Source organism: Lissotriton helveticus, chromosome 4_1, assembly GCF_964261635.1.
Source record: "Lissotriton helveticus chromosome 4_1, aLisHel1.1, whole genome shotgun sequence".
Lineage (NCBI taxonomy): Eukaryota > Metazoa > Chordata > Amphibia > Caudata > Salamandridae > Lissotriton > Lissotriton helveticus.
Window position 1 is genome coordinate 399,725,097 of NC_136063.1, and position 19,284 is coordinate 399,744,380.

The 19,284-nt window shown below is 47.6% G+C and overlaps 1 protein-coding gene across 2 annotated transcripts in view; it reads right to left on the reverse strand.

Annotated features, from left to right (window-relative positions):
* The window catches only part of ATP6V1C1 (ATPase H+ transporting V1 subunit C1), a 388,190-nt gene that overhangs the window by 138,296 nt on the left and 230,610 nt on the right, over positions 1–19,284 (reverse strand). For both annotated transcript variants that reach the window (XM_078686908.1, XM_078686909.1), the window contains exon 8: positions 12,629–12,697. In XM_078686908.1, coding sequence (XP_078543034.1) covers positions 12,629–12,697 — 69 coding nt within the window. The remainder of the gene's footprint in view (positions 1–12,628; positions 12,698–19,284) is intronic.

Below are 19,284 nucleotides of genomic sequence, written 5' to 3' on the forward strand. Positions count from 1 at the left end.
GACCGGGGGCGAGCGGCGGGGACCGCTGCCGGCGTTGAGGCAGAAAACTGCTGCGGACCTGAAGTGAGGGATTGGCCATCTTGGCGGGGCCTAGTTTCGGCGCTTCTTCATTGCGTAAACTGGAGGCCGACGCGGAGGCAGGGCGGCCATCTTGCGGCCGAACCGGACTCCCTTAATTATTGCCACTGATGGCGGAGACGGAGGAATAACGGCGGGACCTCCGGCAGATGCTGCGAGGGCGCGCTCATCGAGCGGAGGACCCGGTGGGCTGTGAGGCCCAGGACGGTGACCCGGTGACGCCGCGGGGAGCTCCTCACGGCGCTCCAGCTGGGCCCAGGGATCGGGGGCATCCGAGCGCCTAGTCAGCTGTGCAGAATAAGTCAGGGAACTGGCAGTGGATTAAATTATTCCCTGGCATAAACGACAGCACACCCTTTGCATGTGCAGCCACACCAGCCTGGGAGCTCTGTCACGAGTGGGCCCCACTGTGGTGGGACTGGGCAAAGCCTGAGAAGGGGCCTCGCTGCTGACTGCAGATTCGCCTGCTGCTGAGCAATTGCGTCTGAACACCGGCTGGTCGGAGAGGTGGTCGCTGGCTGAGTGTCGGACGGCAGCCTCTTGCTGGAGGAGCGGATAGGCCTCCTGCTGTCCGGAGACGGGGAGCCCTGACTGTGGCCCGTGGGTAGTGAGACCGGCGGGAGAAATGTACCTGCCACCTGGACCTGGCGGACGGTGGTGAGAAACGTGGCCCAGCTGGGATCATGCAAGGGAGACCTGGGGGCACGGAGCGTCCCTGGCCCGCTGGTGGCGTGAGCAACTGGGGCAGCACCGCTCTGGGACTGAGGAATGCGGTGGGGCTACACAGCTGCAGCACTGTCCCGACGCCTAGGAACTGGAGGCGCCATCTGAGGATGCGCCCGCTGCAGGGTAGCGCCTCTCCCCTGGGATACCTACCTACACTAGGAGCGGCTTAACGGAGCGGTGCCCAACCCGGCTATACAACTCTGGCTTGAAGAAGGGTGAGTGAGTGGCCCAGCGCTTGGTGTTGGAGGACCAAGATCAGGAGCCCGCCGGGGCGCAAGCATCGGGACTACAGCAACAACAGCTGCAACAAATCCTGAAAGCCATCACGGACTCAAGGGAGGCGTTGCATCATGATATTACGCAGGTATCCACAAGCTTGGGGCTACTGCGGGCAGACCACGGAAAGGTAGCTGACCGAGTCAAGTCCACGGAACTAGCTCTGGAACTGCTGGAGCCAGCTTACAAGGCGACTGATGCGGCGGTGGGAGACCTATTGCGGAGGGTGCAACAGCTGGAGAAAAGGGCAGAGGACGCTCAAGGTCGCAACAGACGTAATAACGTGCGAGTGGTGGGCCTGCCCGAAAAAATCGAAGGGGATGATATGGTTGGCTACCTCAAGACCTGGCTACGTGAGGTGGTGGCCCCTGAGGGACTGACACAGTTTTTCACACTGGAGCGGGCCCACCGAGTGCCGGCCCCCCCACCGGCTGCCGGTCGCCCTCCCCGGCCTGTGGTGGCATGGTTATTACATTTCAAGGACCGGGATCTTCTATTACAGAAGGCACGAGTAATGGGACCCTACCGGGTGGATAATGATCCGAGTCCATTTATCCTGACTACTCTTACGAGGTTAGGAAAATCAAAAAAGGGGGGAGTGAAGAGGTGGTGCCAATGGGCACCAAGGTGGGCACGTCTTACGAGGTGCAACGCAGTCACTCCACTTTCTTAGCGGTCAAAAGGGCCCTCCGAGACGAGGGCATACAGTACTCTCTCCTTTTCCCGGCGCGCCCGAGACTGCTGATGGATGGCAAATCGTTATTTTTTGACTCCCCTGAGGATGCTTGGAGCTGGCTGGAAACGTATAGAGCTGGTAGGGATGGCAACGGGATGCTGGAGAAGACGGCGGATACCGGCCCGAAGCCCCGTCGAAGACAGCGGACCAGAGACCGCGCAGCTTCTACCCAGACACCATCACAGTCGCAGACAGAACTGGACCGTCGTGCGGCTCTCCAGGCGGTGTCCGCCATTTCGGGAGCAGTGATCGCGGAGTCTGTGGTGAACTCTGGGTCCCAGCCGGGGTCCGAGGAACTAGTGACTGAGGGATCTGATGTGGACAACCGCGCCTTGCCGCATGTCACACCGGGAACTGCAGACGGCCTATTGGACAAATGATTCTTGTGTGCCCAGACTCTGTACAGTAAGAGGGTGATGTTCTACAGTTGGGTTGGCCTAGTGAAATGAGAGCCGTGGGAGCCTGCCGCAGGGATGGGTGAAAGTTTTCACTGTTTTTCATACTAGGTGGGGTCAATGCAGTACATGCTTGCTGGGGGGTCCCTCCGGGGCGGGGTGACTAGGGGATTCCTAGTGGAGGCTGAGCGTAGATTGTGCAGGGTGGTATTTCGGCCTAGCTCGTTCAGGTGTGGAGTCACCCCCCCCATACTCACGCTAGTTGTGAGACTCTGGTAGTTGCCAGAGTGTTCCCGCTTTCGGAACCAGGTTTGGATGGGTAACTGCAGTTTAGCGCCTGTTCTGGGGAAGGAAGGGTGGGGGGTTGGTTGGGGAAGTTTGGGGGTTGGGGGAGTTGTCGGTGTGCCCACTGGGGAGAGGGAGGAGTTATGTCTTTGTGTATTCAGGTATGGGGACGCGCCTTGAACTGAAATGCATTACCTGGAATGTACGGGGGCTGAACTCATGAGGAAACGGTATATGGTGCATGCATACTTGGTGCGCAGAGGGATACAAATAGCTTTTCTGCAGGAGACCCACATTGTTCAGTCTAAAGGCCGAGCGCTGCAGCGCAGATGGAGAGGTCAACTGTTTTATACTACGTATTCTGCGTATGCGCGAGCGGCATTGATTTGGGTGCGGGCAGGTGTTCCTTTCCAGCCTTTGACCACAGTGATTGACCCGTAGGGGAGGTTTGTGGCTGTGCAGGGGCGAATGGATGGAAGGGAGGTAGGTTTGTGTAGTGTATATGCTCAGAAGGTGGACCAACTGGCCTTTTTCTCGCATCTGTCTGGGAAGCTGGCGAGCCTCCTGACTGGCCCGGTGTTTTGGGGGGGCGATTTCAATTCGGTCGCTAATGCCAATCTTGATCGTTCACAACCTCCGCTGGCCCAGTCACCAGTGCATAGAATAGCGAAGGCGCGGCAAGAATGGCAGGACACTTGGGGTCTAGTGGACGCGTGGCGGACACATCACCCGATGGACAGGGACTATTCGTTCTACTCAGTACCCCATGATTTGCATGTGCAGATTGACGGCATTCTGTGCTCGCCGGAAGCCCAGGGGATGACCTATCATAGCGAATATCATAGCAGTGCGGTGGACGATGCAGCGTCAGGCGATCCCCACGTGGCGTTTGAACCCCATGGCCTTGGAAGATCCTGTTTTTAGTGCCGAGGTCAGTAATAGCATAGAACATTAATTCACCGAAAACGCAGATACGGCGTCCAGTAGGGCTCATGAATGGGACGCGTTTAAAGTTGTGATGAGAGGGGTGTGCATCTCGGCTACGGCGGGTGCCCGCAAGACTTTATTGCGGGATATCGAGAGGGAGGAAGACCGGCTGCGCCAGGTGGAGAGCGCGAGCTATACGGATGCGGCAGGTCAGGAGGCAGTACTGGAGGCGCGTGAGGCGGTAGCCACTCAGGTGGAGCGACTGCCTTGTCTTGATTATAAGGAGTACCTGGTGCGGGCCCATGCGGAGAGGGACAAAGTGGGTTCTTTACTGGCTTGGCTAGCGAACCCGGCAGCCCGGGGTACCCCGATCTTGTCTCTGAGCACGGCCACCGGGGACCTAGTGAAATCTCAGAAGGAGGTAAATGACCAATTCCTTAATTACTATACCTTGCTCTATCGGAGTGCGATGCCAGACCTGTCGGAGGAGGTCCATGATTTCCTTTTGGCAGCTCAGCTCCAATGACTGGAACCGGTGCAAGGCGACAAGTTGGAGGAGGCCATTTCCCTGGGCGAAATACGGACCGCAATCAAGCACATGGCGCGGCGAAAAACACCGGGGGCCGACGGCCTCCCGGTGAAGTTTTATGCGAAGTATGTTGACCTTTTAGCGCCACGGCTGCATTTGGTCTACAGGGAAGCCTGGGATCTGGGGAGGCTACCTGCGACTGCCAGGGAGGCAATTGTAATTCCATTGCTAAAGAAGGATGGGGATGCCAGCTCACGCTCGGTGTATCGCCCACTCTCCATGCTCACGGTAGATTATAAGATTCTCAGAAAAATACTGGCGACACAGCTCTAGGACCACATGACAACCCTGGTTCATCCGGATCAGGCGGGCTTTATTCCCACTCGGAACACGGCGACGTGCATACGTCGGCTGCTCAGAGTTATGGAAGGAGGTTGCCATGATGCTCTGAACGCCACTGTGCTTTCGGTTGATATTGAGAAGGCCTTTGATAGCGTGGAATGGCCCTATATGTTCCAGGTCTTGAGGGAGTTTGGTCTGGGTGATCGGTTTATCCAGTGGACCACGCTGCTCTACAACTTGGCCACCGCCAGGGTCAGGACGGGTCCAACCATATCAGCGGCATACCAGGTAGGGAGGGGTACTAGACAGGGATGTTCCTTATGCCCACTACTGTTTGCACTCGCGATTGAACCGCTGGCTGCGCACGCCAGGTTGGGGAGATCGTATGAAGGTCTGTCTTTACGCGGAGAGGCCCATTACATTTCCCTATACTCGGATGACCTGCTGATGTTTGTCGGGGGCAGATGAGTCGTTACGAGGGGCTAGAGCGCTGCTTCGGCAATTTGGTCGACTGTCGGGTCTACGTGATAATTGGAACAAAACCGGTCTATTCCCGTTGACCCCGGATGGGCGGCAACCCCCGGCGGGGGAGGATTTGAGGTGGGAACCCTACTGCCTACCTTATTTGGGCACCCGTATTTATCATACGCAATCGGACCTCCTGGAAGGTAACGTGCACAAGGCGATAAGGGGCCTTAGGGGCAGCATGGAATTTTGGAGTACGCGCTTGCTTTATTTTTTACGCACACTACCTGTGTGGATTCCGACTTCGGTCTTCCGGACGCTCAGGGCTCGGACCATGGGCTTTATTTGGGGCTCGGGTAGGCGACGAGTTGCGCTGGCCATCCTCAGGCGGCCGCGGGCTGAAGGGGGATTGGCCGTGCCTGACTTTGAATGGTATTATTTGGCAGCGCAGCTTCAATGGCTCACGCTGGCGGTGGCTCGGGAGTTCCGGGGTCCTGAGGGGCAATGTGGCAGAGTGATTCCTCGGCACGTCCTATCTTTCATAATCCTTCAACAGAAGATCGACCTTGCCCAGCTCACTCTGGAAGAACGCACTCTCCGTTTGTGCTGGAACCGGAGTCAGAAACTAGTTGGTTGTTCCTGCCCGTATGCCCCAGAGATACCATTGGGCATGTGTACGGCCTTCCCTCACGGGGGAAACTGGTCTGCGCTGGCGGTTTGGGGGGAGCTTGGCCTCCACATGGTGGGAGATCTATATAGAGACGGCGCATTGTTGTCTTTTCAGGAGTTACAAGATGTGTTTGAATTGCCTCGGGCGATTATTTATTACACGCTGCATTGGTAGTGGGGTTGCAGCGCCGCTGGAAGACGGGGTTGCAGGAACCTCCGACTTCACTGGGTTGCCAGTATGTTACCATGGCGGCGGGTACGTTTAAAGCTGTTACTTGCCTCTATCAACGCATGTCACGCGAACGGCTTCCGTCCCTGGATACCCTGAAAGGTAAATGGGAGGCGGACATCGGCAGACCCATACCGGAGACAACGTGGCCCCAATTGCTACGGCGGGCCTGGAAGGGCACGCATAATGCCCGGTTCCAGCTGGTACAGTTTTTCACACTACATAGGGCGGATTTCCTGCATATGTTCTGGTCCTGCGCAGGGTTGGGATCCTACTGGGAAGAGGTAGTGACGTGTCTGAACAACGTGACAGGGCGGACGTTGGAGGCTGAGATGGCGACTTGTCTGTTGCTCTGGTTCCCGCACACCTCCAACACGAAAGTTACTAGCAAGGTTTATGACTTGGGGCTGATTATGGCAAAAAGGGAACTTACCAAGAATTGGAAGGCAAGGACGGGTCCTAGCTACCAGCGGGGGCGGGCGAGTTTCTTGGCTTGGGCGGGTAGCGAAGGGACACTCCGCCTGCAATTGGCTAGGCGTTCAGCTAATGACAAGGCATTGGAAACGGCGAGAGCGTGGGAGGCGCTGGTGGCCGAATTGCTTGCCCCATCTGCAGATACTGACAGGAGGATGGAGATGTGAGCGCTGAGTCACCTCGGGGGGACCAACCCCCAGCACCAGACAGATAGAGAATGCACTGAGTGTGGATGCGGTGAGTGGGTGAACTGGAGGGAAGTCTGACCGCGATCCAGGGCTAACAATGTTAGGGTATTCGGCTGTGGGCGTAGGGCCTTGCCTATCTCCGCGAGGACTTTTTAACCTGATACAGTATTTGTTTTCTCTTTGGTCAACTGGGTATGCGGTTGGATGGCCGGTTGCTACTCCTGTGACCGACCTAAGTGAGGCACACTGGCGGGGGGAGGGAGGAGTAGGGAGGGGGGAGAGAGTTACGGCTTAGAAGGGGGAGAGAACTATTTGATATTTGTTTTATATCCTGTGGCAGCATGAGCCATCTGCGAAATGGCGGCCTTGATATTGTGATTCTCAGCGGTTTTCTATGCACAAAATAATAAAAATCTGTTTAAAAAAAAGACAAGAATGAAGTCTCCTATGAGGAGCAGCTCAGCACTGGAACCAGGAAAGCCTAGAGACACCGGAAACATTTTTTTAATTGTAGACAGAAGAAGACTCCTCACATTTTCCACACAAATGAGATATCTAAATTGGCACTAATTGGAATATCAAGAATCAAAGTTACATGTTCATGTAAAACAAATAGTTCAAGAATCACTTCAAAAATGCACAGCTATATTAAAATGCTCTACACTGAACTTGTTTCTAGACTGATTCTACTGGAGCCAGTATCTCACATTTGTGAGCAAGTGTAAATAAGAAATTATATTATTAAATGTTAAGAGAAACAGTTCATGACACCACAAGTGACAAGCAGCAAACATTCACATTTTTGCAAAAACATTTTGCAAGTACCATGTATTTGTGAAAACGAAATAGATGGTGGTTGGTAGAGGCTTTTGGTGAGTGCAGATTTCTACAAGGTGAGAACATACAAACATTGAACAGTCTGGAAATCATTAGGAATTTATTTTTACTGTGACTTATTCTTTGGGCCCACTGGCTAGTTCCCATTATCAACTTAATGGTGCCAGGCTTCCTGTGGAAGGCTGAAAAAAGTCTTTAATACCTGAAAATTCAGAGCTCTGATCAACTTTATGTTCAGAAACAACACAGTATCACCCCCTCCACACCCCCAAGTCCTGGACCTAGTGGCTGCTACGCATATCTTGCTGGTTATACACACACAAAATCCTCATTGACCGCACAGGTGAGTGAGTTGATGTTCTTCACTGATGCCCAGTAGTAGAACCTCAGCCATTTGCTCTAGTACTATGGTATGGTAGTGAATTTCCTAAGTTCTAGATGTATAAAGGTTAGTTTATCTGGAACCATGCACTCCAAATGAGCGATAGACAGGAATGGTGCACTCTCCCTCATGCAGTGGTCATGGGGTCTTTCATGTTGTGGAGGCAAATGTGGTACTTCTGAAGCAGTTGGATCACGTCTGATAACAAGACCTAGTGAGGACTAGTCAGGCCTTAGGATGTCTAAATATCCTGAGCTGCTCCTGATCTTCTGAAAGGCCCACCTGATCAGGTGTGGAAGAAGAAAGGCATATAAGAGTGCGCCTAAATAGTCCAACATTAGGCAACAATGCAAATTCCTCATCCACTCCCAAAGGCCTATTGCCAATCAGGAGAGATGTGGGGAATAGGTGCCTCCTTGCTGTTGGGACTGGAATGTCCCCTGCATGGTGTACAGTTGTGTTCCCATACGTTGAGTACCCAATTGCAAGCATCTGTCATCTTGGTTTACCTTAGCCTCTCACTAATTTAGTTTGTGTGTGCTTTGACCTAGGACTTTCTCTTGACGAGTGTGGTCTGGTCCTGTAACCTGGAGGGGCGCACCAAGCGTGCCCTCATTTGTCGGACAGTGAACAACCACCATTGCCATGAGCATAGCATGTACAGTGGTGTTGGCAGCGTAACTTGTTTGGGAATACACAGTTGTGCCCAGACATTTTGATCTGTGTCAGTGGAGTGGAGTCCTACTGGCTCATTCCATGCACCAACCCAAATCCTAGTTAATTTTAAGCACTTAGTTCATTTTAAGCACTTTTCTTCTCCCAGACCCCCTAACCATCGCTGGGGCTATTCTAGACTGTTACAGGTTGCCTTACCAAAAAGCTTTCACACCTCCGGTTATAGTGTGTTTTATAGATTCTTTTCATTTTATGTGCATGTACATGGACATTCACGGAGTGTATAAGTGAGCAAGAGTACTAGAGGCCAAAGGTTTTCATTTTAGAAGACCTTGCCCTGTTTTTGTGCACAAGATTGAGGTAAGGTGGTTTTCACAGATAGTGGAAGTGTATTGCTGACCTTTCTGAAGCTGGAGGGAGAAAGTCTAGACACTTAAATCAGTAAAAAGACAACTTGACTAATTGAGAAATTCAATTAAGTCCTTTTGTGAGGAGAGGGGCTGTTGATTAGCGTTCCTGAGTGCTGCCATTTGGTATATGGTGGGGTTGAAGGGTTCGTCTACAGTCTGTTGTCCAGTGTAAGAATGGTCTTTTAGGTGAGGCCAACCTTGTGTCTCTTTCCTGATCACTGCACAGCAGTGGCTGTTGATAACCAGGTGAAGAAAGCTCATATTTTTCTGTGACTCCATTATAGGTTTCCCAAACTGGAGACTTCTGCTGTGAGGATCATTACTCTACACCATGCCTATGTTTAGAGAACAGCCTAGAGAGAACCGATGACGAGAACTGACCAAACTATTTCTTAAAAGTGACAGATTCTATATCCCATTTCTACTTAGACTGTATTAAAGTGGGAGTTACCGTCCGACTTCCAGTTTCAAATTCTTTTTTACCAAGAAAGGGAGTGTTCTGCTGTGCAACCAGAGCTGGTATCTACCTGACATCCAGTTTCCCAGAGACGGGGTTATATCAGCTAGAATCTTGGCTTGCTGGAATGAGTGGATCTTCTGACCTGACGCGACTACCCAAGTGGCCCTTGTTGCTCTGTTCCAACGATTGTGTCTAGGGTGGGGTTATGCTGCTGTATTGACAATGCCAAGGCTGATCGTGACCTTTAACCTAACACACCACTGAAATTGGTTCATCAACCAGAGAACTGCATCATCGTCTGAGTTCTGAATGCATGAAAAGACTCAGGGTGGGGACTCCCAGTGTGTATGCCACAGGTCTTGCAACTCCTCTTAGAAAAGGGATGTGTGCTGTGTGGCCCTGTTAGCCACTCTTATAGGACGAAACAGCCACTCCTTTGGTGAGAAAAGTAACATGGACAGTTTTAAAATAACTGAGCGTACAAACTCCTGTAGCCTATTGGGTGTAATATGAAGTTTACATGTCTATTAGAGCAATTTTCCTAAGCAAAGTATGGCATGGGCTTAGACAATCAGTCATTGCACAACCTGGTGACTGTTGAGTGCTGAGTTTACACACTCCACGCTATCTGCCCTGAGAAGCCTGTGACTGTTTGTCATCATTACCAATGACAGACAAGTGCTTAAAGGATTGTACTTGGCCCAGTTTGCAGAATCATGGTGGGATGGAGCCCAGGACACAAAGACCAACAATCCCAGCCCCAAGGTTGAATCCCAGTAGCCCCAGAATGCCCCGTGGTTCCCGAACGGGGTCTCAGATATTATCGAAGTGGATCATCGCAGGTCTAGTTTTTAGTGCAATAACTTGATATCCCAAAGTTTAACAAAGAACTGATCAGACTTGTGCCACAAGTACAGTTACCCGCACCATCCCTTGTCTCCATACACTGTGAAGAGTGTTATGTAGCCCATAGGGACATTGTCGACATTGCTAAGTTAGCATGAGCTTCGCTGCCATGATGCTGCTTTTGCGCACGTTACTACATGACTTTGTTTTTGCAAGACTCTGTTTGCGCCTTTCACATGAGAACGGTCTGCTTTTCGCGTTCTCTGCTAAATTCTCGGAGTTTAGTCTGAACACGATGTGCAAGGTCGATAAACAATGCCCCTTGTTATTTTGTTCTGGTCAGTCGCTAGCACCCAGACATAACATGCTAAACACAGCTGCAATGCTGGAGACTCGTGCTTTGATATTACGGGGTTGCATTTCGTTTTAACTCACTTGGAGAGAGCCATTCCATGGAGAAGTGCTACGCTGTTCCTATGATGTAAACCTTACATCCAAGCTTTAAGGTATGGGGTCTGCTGTCAAAGCCCAGAGATCTTCTTTTATATAAATAAACTTCTTCCAGCCAAGCGGAGGGTGGTTAGGCCTTATAGTCCTATTTCCACTGTCTTTATATAATGACTTCCCCCTATGTACTCTATGGAATTGTAACAATGCTAAGTGTTTTGAGTTAATGCATTTTGCTGCTGGTAGTGGCTCGTATACTGTATTGTAGAGCACGATAGTTAAAATAAATATTTTGAACTTTTTCAGTGACTCTACCAATTCTTATTGTGGACAAGTATAAATGAGCGAGCGAAAGGGTATGTCTTGCTACTGCAATTCCTGAGAGAGTCTGGAGTGTTGTGTTCTGGGTTGTCTAATCAATTGTAGCTTCGTGATTTTGTCGGAGAACGAATGAGACACTATATCTAATCGGTTTTGGGATTTTGGGTACCAAGGTGATAGGTTAGTACACCCCTATACACTGAGGTCCTGTTTTCATGCGCATATTTCTGTGTAGGTGCAGAATCCCCAAAACAAGAGTTAGCATTGAAAACGAGCGGACGATTGGGGGAAGTCATCATATGTTGTGAGCATGTGCCCAACTCTGCAAGAATGGAACTAGGGCAGACATGACTAGAATGGGCTTGGACTTGTCACAAAGCTACTGATCCAAATATTTTGCCACATGGATATGCAGAGAATCCATGTAGAGCTTAGCACAGTTACCACCTGGATGCCTTTATTTCCAGAAGAGACTGCAACCATTAAAATGGTGTTCATCTGTATTAGTGCATATCTGCTCACAAGTATAATGTAATAAAGAGGGTAGTTACGCACACAAAATATAGGTGGATAAAGGATTGCAAACCAGCACAAAAGTATTTGCATACACAGTGATATGCTGTGATATATAAAGTAAGCCTTTGTATCAAACTAAAACATGCTTGTGACAGTGGTGAGCGTAACTGCCTTTTGTGCACCAAAGCTAAAGCATACATGTGAAAACATCGATTCTTCAGAACACGTCAAGAGTACAATGATTCAAATAATATTGAAAGAAGAAATTGGGAAAAATGCAAAATGAAGGGAGCAGCATTACTGCTTGTTATAATAATAACTTAAAGATAAAATCCTGTACGTCTCAATCACTGGCGAGAAATCACTAAAGATATTTAGAATTGAAGGAAGCATTGAAGAAATTAAGGTATGGCACATGCTACCCACAATTAATATGATTAACAATAACAGTAAAGTGTACTTGACTTTCTATAATGTCCCACGTGATTGTAGAGAAAAGAGAAAGGAAAAAAGAGTGAGAAAATGGACGATTCAATTTTGGTGTGGAAAGTCAGTAAAATGGCATTGTACCTAATCTTATTTAGTCGTATGGCTAATTTAAGTTTAGATAGGACATTTAAGCTGGACATGTCTTTCTGTATGTCCCCAGTTACAGACGTATGGAATGTGGCTAATGAACAAAAGCTGCATTAGCTGTTTTCACTGGATAAAAATATCTAGGAACTGAAAGATGAACTGTTTAACGCTGGGTCTATAATTAACAGACAAGGTCTTTAATAATTGTTTAATATCTAGTATTTTCTTGGGACTGATGAGAAAACCAAACAGTGTTGCATCATGAAAATTAGGAAACTCTTCATTATCCAGGTAAATTAGTTCTGGAAAAAGGCATATGGTACAATGAGGGTTATGAGCACAAAGACCTCCCAAGACAGGTTATACTTAATGTATTTATTTTATTAAAACTATGTATTGCATAACAGATGCACAATTTACTAAGCTCCAATCAAAAAGCAAATAAGTACTTTACTATATTAATTCTTCTGTGGAGATCAGAGAAACGCCAACGGATGGTGGCATGGTACATGTGTGGAAAAAACTGCTTAGAAGTTTAGGAGTTTAGGATTAATAAAATACCATAAAACTACGGGAGAAGTTCAGAAAAATCATGCAGAGCAAATTATGTATGCAAACAGGATTTTGATAATTAGTCCCCCCAATCCACCTACTTTGTAGATACCACCACCACCAAGATCGTGTACACAGCGCACAACTCCATTCTTTTTAAATGGGATTTCAAATGAAAATCAAACCACAAGGACAAGATGGAGCAGTGCATTTTGTTCTTCTACAGCATGCACTACTGTCCTTTTATAGTTCAGTATGGAAAACCGTAATACAAAACCATAACTTACTTGCTGGACCGTGGGACCACCATTTCAGAAAGTGTTTCATATTGTTTAACCCATTCTGGATATGTTTGCCTGGGGAAATAAAATGTCACACCTACAATAGCCATCAACAACAATTAAAATGTTTCACAATTTGTAATGTAACATTTTTATAACAAGACAAATACACAGAATCAGATCAGCATAGCAGTTCATTGATTTGGAGTCAAATGAGTCATCTGGATTCAGATGCATCTATCTTTCACAAAAAGGAGGTGCCATTATGAAAATGCTACTGCTGCCTGGAAGTGAACCAAAGGTAGAGTTTCCCCAGCAGTAAGTGACCTAGAGCTAGAATCACAGAGAGCGGTTTAGAAAGTCAGACATTTGCACCCCTAGGACTACTCCTAACTTGGTGAAAACTTCCAAATTTCTTAGAATCATTAAAGAATTTCAGGATTACAACTGGGCAGCTGTTACATTCACAGCTACCCAGAAGGGCTCACATGCATTAACATTCACACATGTGAATATTTAGCTAGTCTACAATTTTGCATAAGTAAAATTATTGCATTTGCTTAGTTAAAAACATTTTGTTATGCTACAAGGGAAATATTGTCTTCTAAGGAGTAAATCCCATCTACTCCTCTGCCAATTTTGGGAATGCTCTCTCCAATTTTACCCAATGAAAAAAACATATCTTCTGCTGTTCGTCACAGGCCTGATAAGGTCTGTTTTCTGGGAGAGAAACTACCTGCTAACAGTTTACGATATATACCCCAAGTGCCACGTTTGTTGGTGTTGACCACACTGGCAGATGTCCCTATCCAAAAACTGTGACAATCCACCAATGAGAAGATTAAATTAAACTTATAGTATTCTATTCTAGCATCATTTTAAATGTCAGTACATCTACTTATGAAGACCAAATCCGATCTTTTGTTATCACCAACCGGGTTTTGTCATAGGAAACGCTGCTTTGTGCGCATTTATGTCGCAATGCAAAGAAAAATTAGCTTTGGAAATCAGGTACCTAATCAAGCTGTCCATTCAATTGACTGCAAATCAAAAAGCTGTTCTCCCCAAAAATATAAAAAATAATATACAATAAAAAAAAAGAGGCAAAAACACCCATTCTGTTTTGCTTTTGTTTCCAAAACTTTGCTTCCTGTGCAGCCTGGAGATCACTCAGTGAAGAAAAACCGCTGTCAATCGGATCTTAAGGAAACTGGCGAGAGTTGAAATACCCCATTTAGAATTCCAGGCCATAGGGAAATTGAACTTTCCAGCAAGTTAGAGTATCAAGAAACCAGCTTATCACATCTTCCAGGTCTTGAATATAGATATACGCTACAAACTATCACATGATTAATCCTCTAAATATGCCTTGGGAAGTCCGTTTTAACAATAAATAAAATGTATTAATTCCAGACACTAACCCCTCAGAAAATTGCTCGTTATTAGTGATATCAAATCATCCCTACCTTTAAAAAATTGACATCTTCAGCCAGCTAACCAGACAAGGTCTAGGTGCTAGATTTTCAGGAGGTATATTGTATCAAAACTGATCAACATTTCATAAAATCAGAGTTCCCATATGAATAACTATACCGGCAATGGTTCTTGCAGGGGTGTGCTTGCTGCAGTAATTTAAATGAGTTTGTTCACCAAGATGATTTAGAAAGCCACATACCCACCCACAACTCTCATTACCATTTAATACTAATCAGGCTTGCATTTAGGCTCTTCTACAGACATTGCTTACCTTCTCGAAGCAGGAATGTTTAGAATTAGAGAGATATAGCTGCGTTATTAGCGAAGTGGGAGTAAGAAAATTAGTTCCTTACCTGTAGATTGTCATTCTTGAATAATTCCCTATTGGAGTGGGAAACCACAGTACCATAATAATATAGTACATAACATTACAATAGGCTATAATCGCAATGAACAATCACTTTAATAGCCTAGCCATCTCATTTAAAAGGAACCAGACTTCAGCCAATCAGGCACCCTCTAGAACACTCCCAAACAGGTTGAGTCCCTCAAATTTTCAAGCAGTAGTGGGAACGTAAATCCCGTAGTAATGAGGGGAGGTTCTGAGGGAAGGCACTAAGGGGAGGCTCTAAGGGGAGGTGGGTAGGTCACATGTGAATCTATGGCAGATACCAATACTGGAGAACTGCAGTTACAGGTAACTAATTTTCTTTGATGAATCTTTATACAGATTCACATGCTTGAATCAGATAACAAGTAGGTACAGTATTTGTAAAAAAAACAATGTTAATAGTCCCAATAGCAGATGGCGGGCGGGAATATTTACAGAAGTATCCGTATGTGCACAAACTGATGACCATATACTATAATCTGTATAAATATAAAAGCAAACACATCTACTCAACAGAGGCTCACCTTTTTGAAATCAGTGTCTAAGCACTGCCTATCCAACAGCCACCTCACTGCGCCAAGCCAATTCTAGGCAAGAATGCTGCGTTAATGTATACACATTCTTCCATGTTGCAGCACGGCATCTTCTCCAGTAAAAAAAAAGGCCGTAGAGGTAGAGACTGCTCTAACAGAAGGCGCCTTGATCTTTGCTGTTAATGGTCTGCCAGATTTGGAATGACAGAATTGAATAGCGGTAGAGACCAAAGGTGGCCTTTGTGACTGGTACACCTTTAGGAGTATACCCATATACTATCAGCAGTTGATCAGTTTTCCTGATCTGCTCTGTGCGATGCAAACAGAACATCAGACATCTTTTGATGTCTAATGTATGCAGGATACTTTCCGCTGGTGACTGGAAAGAAAGTTTGTTGTATCAATAGTTAATTTAGATGAAAATCTGAAGGGACCTTGGGGACACACTTCAGAATATCACCGAATGGTCTGTAAAATGGATGAAAGGTCCCTTAGTTGTAAATGCCTATACTTCGCTCACCCTTCTACCTGAGGTTAATGCCAGTAGTAGTGCGGCTTCCCATTACAGGAACGAACTTGAGGTCCACTTTGGGTATTGGTTCAATGGACTCTTCATGAGTTTCGATAATACGAAAATCAACTGCCACGCAGATGGAGGAGCCCTTATTTGAGGGGAAACCCCTGAACAGTCCTTTGATTAATTATTTAATGATCCTTTTTGACCACAATGAGAGAGAACTGGAAGAGTGTATTTAGGAAGCAGGCTTTTTATATGGCTGTCCAAAAAGAGTCCAGGCAAACCCCAGAGGAGTTACAGAGGCATAAATTACCCCAAATGCTCTCTTTTGTGGTAGTGTGGGCGAGCAGTTAGGCATTTATTACACCCTCATCGGCAGTAAATGAGATACACACTAATCAGACACGAATTTATAAAAAGAACATACATTTATATAAATTTAGATCGCAAGATCATCAGAATTGGGTAAGTACTTTTCGTGTTATGAATTTTCACAGTTTTCAAAAATGGACACGTGCAATTTCTGAATCGGTAATGTTATCCTATGGAGGAAAACATTTATTGCATTTGGGCACTTGTCAGCAACTTAGAGGACTGTTCTTCTTGACTTGAGGTGAGTATGGAGCATGGTCCAAGGGCACACCAACAGGTTACCTCGGGAGGTTCTGGTGCGTCCGGGTGCAGAGGTGTTTTATGGCATTTGTTGTCCCATTCACTTAAATGGGAGAACAGTCCGGTTACAAAGAGCACCAGTTCCAGGGTAGCCTATGGGGGACTCAACCCTTGAGATCCACGGGCACACTGGGACATCCTTGGTCCATTTCTCCTCAGGATGTGGGGCTTGAGTGCAGTGGTGTCTTTTGGTGTCGGATCCGGTGCTGGAGTTTCCCGTGGTTGGAGAGGGTCTGCAGAAACAGGCTGCAGGTGGCGAATGGAAGTCTAGTCTGGGCAAACCCAAGCGTGGGCTTAGCTCTTGTGAGTCTGGGGACCACGTTGGCTCCATCACCTCCCTTGGACTCGGACTCTGAAGCATGGGTGCATAGGTACTTTGAGGCGTCAGATGGTGGCAGTCACAGACTCACTCTTGGTCTTTGTTGCTGTTGCAGTGGGTAACCAAGATAGCTGGGCCACCCTCGCTGTGGGTCTTCATGTCCCTGAAGTCCCTCAATGTGCAGGTCGGTCTTCCTCTGCGCTGGTATCCGGTCAGGGCACAACAAGCCTTGGCTGCTGCAAGGGGTCCAGTACCCCAGGGATTGGTACTGTGCGGCTCCAGTCAGTCCTGGTCCCTACACTTGGAAGGAGGATTGATATGACCTGTAGGAGCACCGCTACCTCTTCCTGGGAGGCTGCTGTGTCGGTAGACTCCGTAGGTGGTAGGTCGGTGTACCAGGACTTGCTTCTTTGGTGCCTGAGGGTACAGGGGAGTATCTCCTCTACGCCAAGGGAGATACTTTGCGAATTTGCAAAGCACTGGCAGCCCTTCAGCTTTCTTGGGGTCTGACCAGCGGCAGAACGAATCAGTTATTCCACAAAAGTCGGGTGCAGCAGATATTAGGGTGGGGGTGACACCAAGTCAGTCATGCTCCTCGGTTCTCGGTTAGCAGTCTTCTTCCACTCCTTTACTGTTCAACAAAATCCGAAGATCTGGTATTAGGGGTGCCCCTAAGTACTCAATTTAAGGGTGTTTAGGAGAGTAAGGGGTAGTAGCTAATGGGCTACTTACCCCAGGGTCACTATACCCCCTAGATGACCACTTCCTGTGGGGTTGGCTTCCTCTCCTGTGAGGAAAGCCAGTATCGCATATCAAAGGCAGTGGCTTCTTTGAAGCACCCATGCTTTGGAATGCGAATCAGCTGGTCATCCGGTGGGAGGGGTGTGAACACCCTCTACACAAGCAGGCTTTGTTTCTGATCCACTAAAAGCGGAGGCCCTCACCCTTGGAGATCAGAAACTTGTCTCTGGCGGCATGCTGGACTGAAACAGTCAGCTAGCCCACTAGAGGGTTTCAGGGTGTACCTCTAATGTACCCCTCTTGGTGCATGTGTTAATAAACAGGAATCCGTGTGGGTTTATTAATACAAGGTGCATGATACCAAACACCATAAGTTTCAGTGAAGCCATTAAGTAGCTAGGGAACTCGTTTTCACCAGTGTCCAGCACATGCTTTTAAAATAGCTTCCCTTATCACTTGCAATATCTAGTAATAGGACTAGACATCACAGGTGCATATCTGCTCTTGCAGATATGTCCTCACATAAAATATAATGCACCCTGCAATAGGGCTCAAAGGCCTGCTGTAGGTTGCGACTTACATATATAGGATGCAGTGACTTTGGCATGAGAAACAGAAGTGTGAATTCATAGAATTCAGGAGCCTCGGCGCATCATCAAAAGTGTCCTGGGTGGTTTCATGCGAATGTGGTGTGTTTCTGACAGCCTGGAGCAGCTCTGTGAACCAATGCTGTCTGGGCCATATGGGGGCTATCAGGACTAGACAGCAGGCCTTGCTGATACAATTTTCTTCTGATAACTTATTCCAAATGTTATGTACAGATCCCTGACCATCTGATCGAAAACGCATTGCTCCACGACCCTGGATGTGGACGTCAACGTGCATAGAACTATATAACTGGAATTTTCGGTTTTCTTTTGTGGCAAAGCTATTTAGCACCGGCTTGCCCCAGAAGAAGATCTTGTTTAGTGCAGACTAGTCCAGTTCCCATTCGTAGCAGCTGGTCAGTGTTCGGCTTAGCACAGCCGCTAAAAGATTTCTTGCCTCTGGAACATGGTCTGCCCTAAGTGTTACCCTGTGATTCATGAGCCAGCTCTAAATTTTCTGAGTTTCCCTTAAAAGGTCTAGTGATCTTGTGCACCCTTACTTGTTTACATAATGCATGCTGGTGGTATTGTCTGTGCGAACACTGACAAACCTGTTATACGTTGTAGGAAAGCTTGGAGACTGAGAAAGATTGCTTTGAGCTTCAGTCGCCTGATATGCATGTTCCTTTGGACTGGAGACCATTTCCCCCGGATCTGCAGGCCTTGAAGTTGGTCAACCCAGCCCTCTAAGGAGGCATACGTGGTAAGTACAAAATCGGGTATTTGTGGCAGGAATGTGAGACCCTCGGAAAGATGGCTGGTTTGTGACCACCAGGTTAGAGCTCCTGTCATGGCGTGATCTTCACTAGATCGTCAAATGATCCCTCTGTCTGCATCCATTGCTTGTCTAGCTCCCCCTGCAGAGGTCTCATTTTTAGGTGGGAGAAAGGGACTAGATTTAGCGCAGAGGACATCATCCCTAGGAACGATTTGACCAAACGCACTGAAATTTACTTTTTCCCAGCAGTTTGAGTGCTAATTCTTTGAGTCTTCGTTGTCTGTCTTGAGGTAGAGAAGTAATTCTTCTTAATGAAAAAGTTCATGATTTTGGTGGTTGACAGTGAGAACTAAATCGCTGAACAATGTGGGGCAAGATTCCGTGGCTTTCGATGCTTGACTGGCTGTTGGTGCCTTTTTAAGCCAGTTGTCAAGGTATGGGAATACCTAATAAACATCTTTCTTTAGAGAAGCTGCCACAGGGGCTAGGCACTTCATGAAGATGCAGGGAACTGATTCAAGGCCGAATGGAGGGCTTTGAAAGGGTAGTGGGTGCCGACTACAATGAATCTTAGAAACTTGTGCTGTTTGGGATGTATGGGAATATGAAAATACGCATCCTGTAAACCAAGGGGGTGTAGTCTCGGTG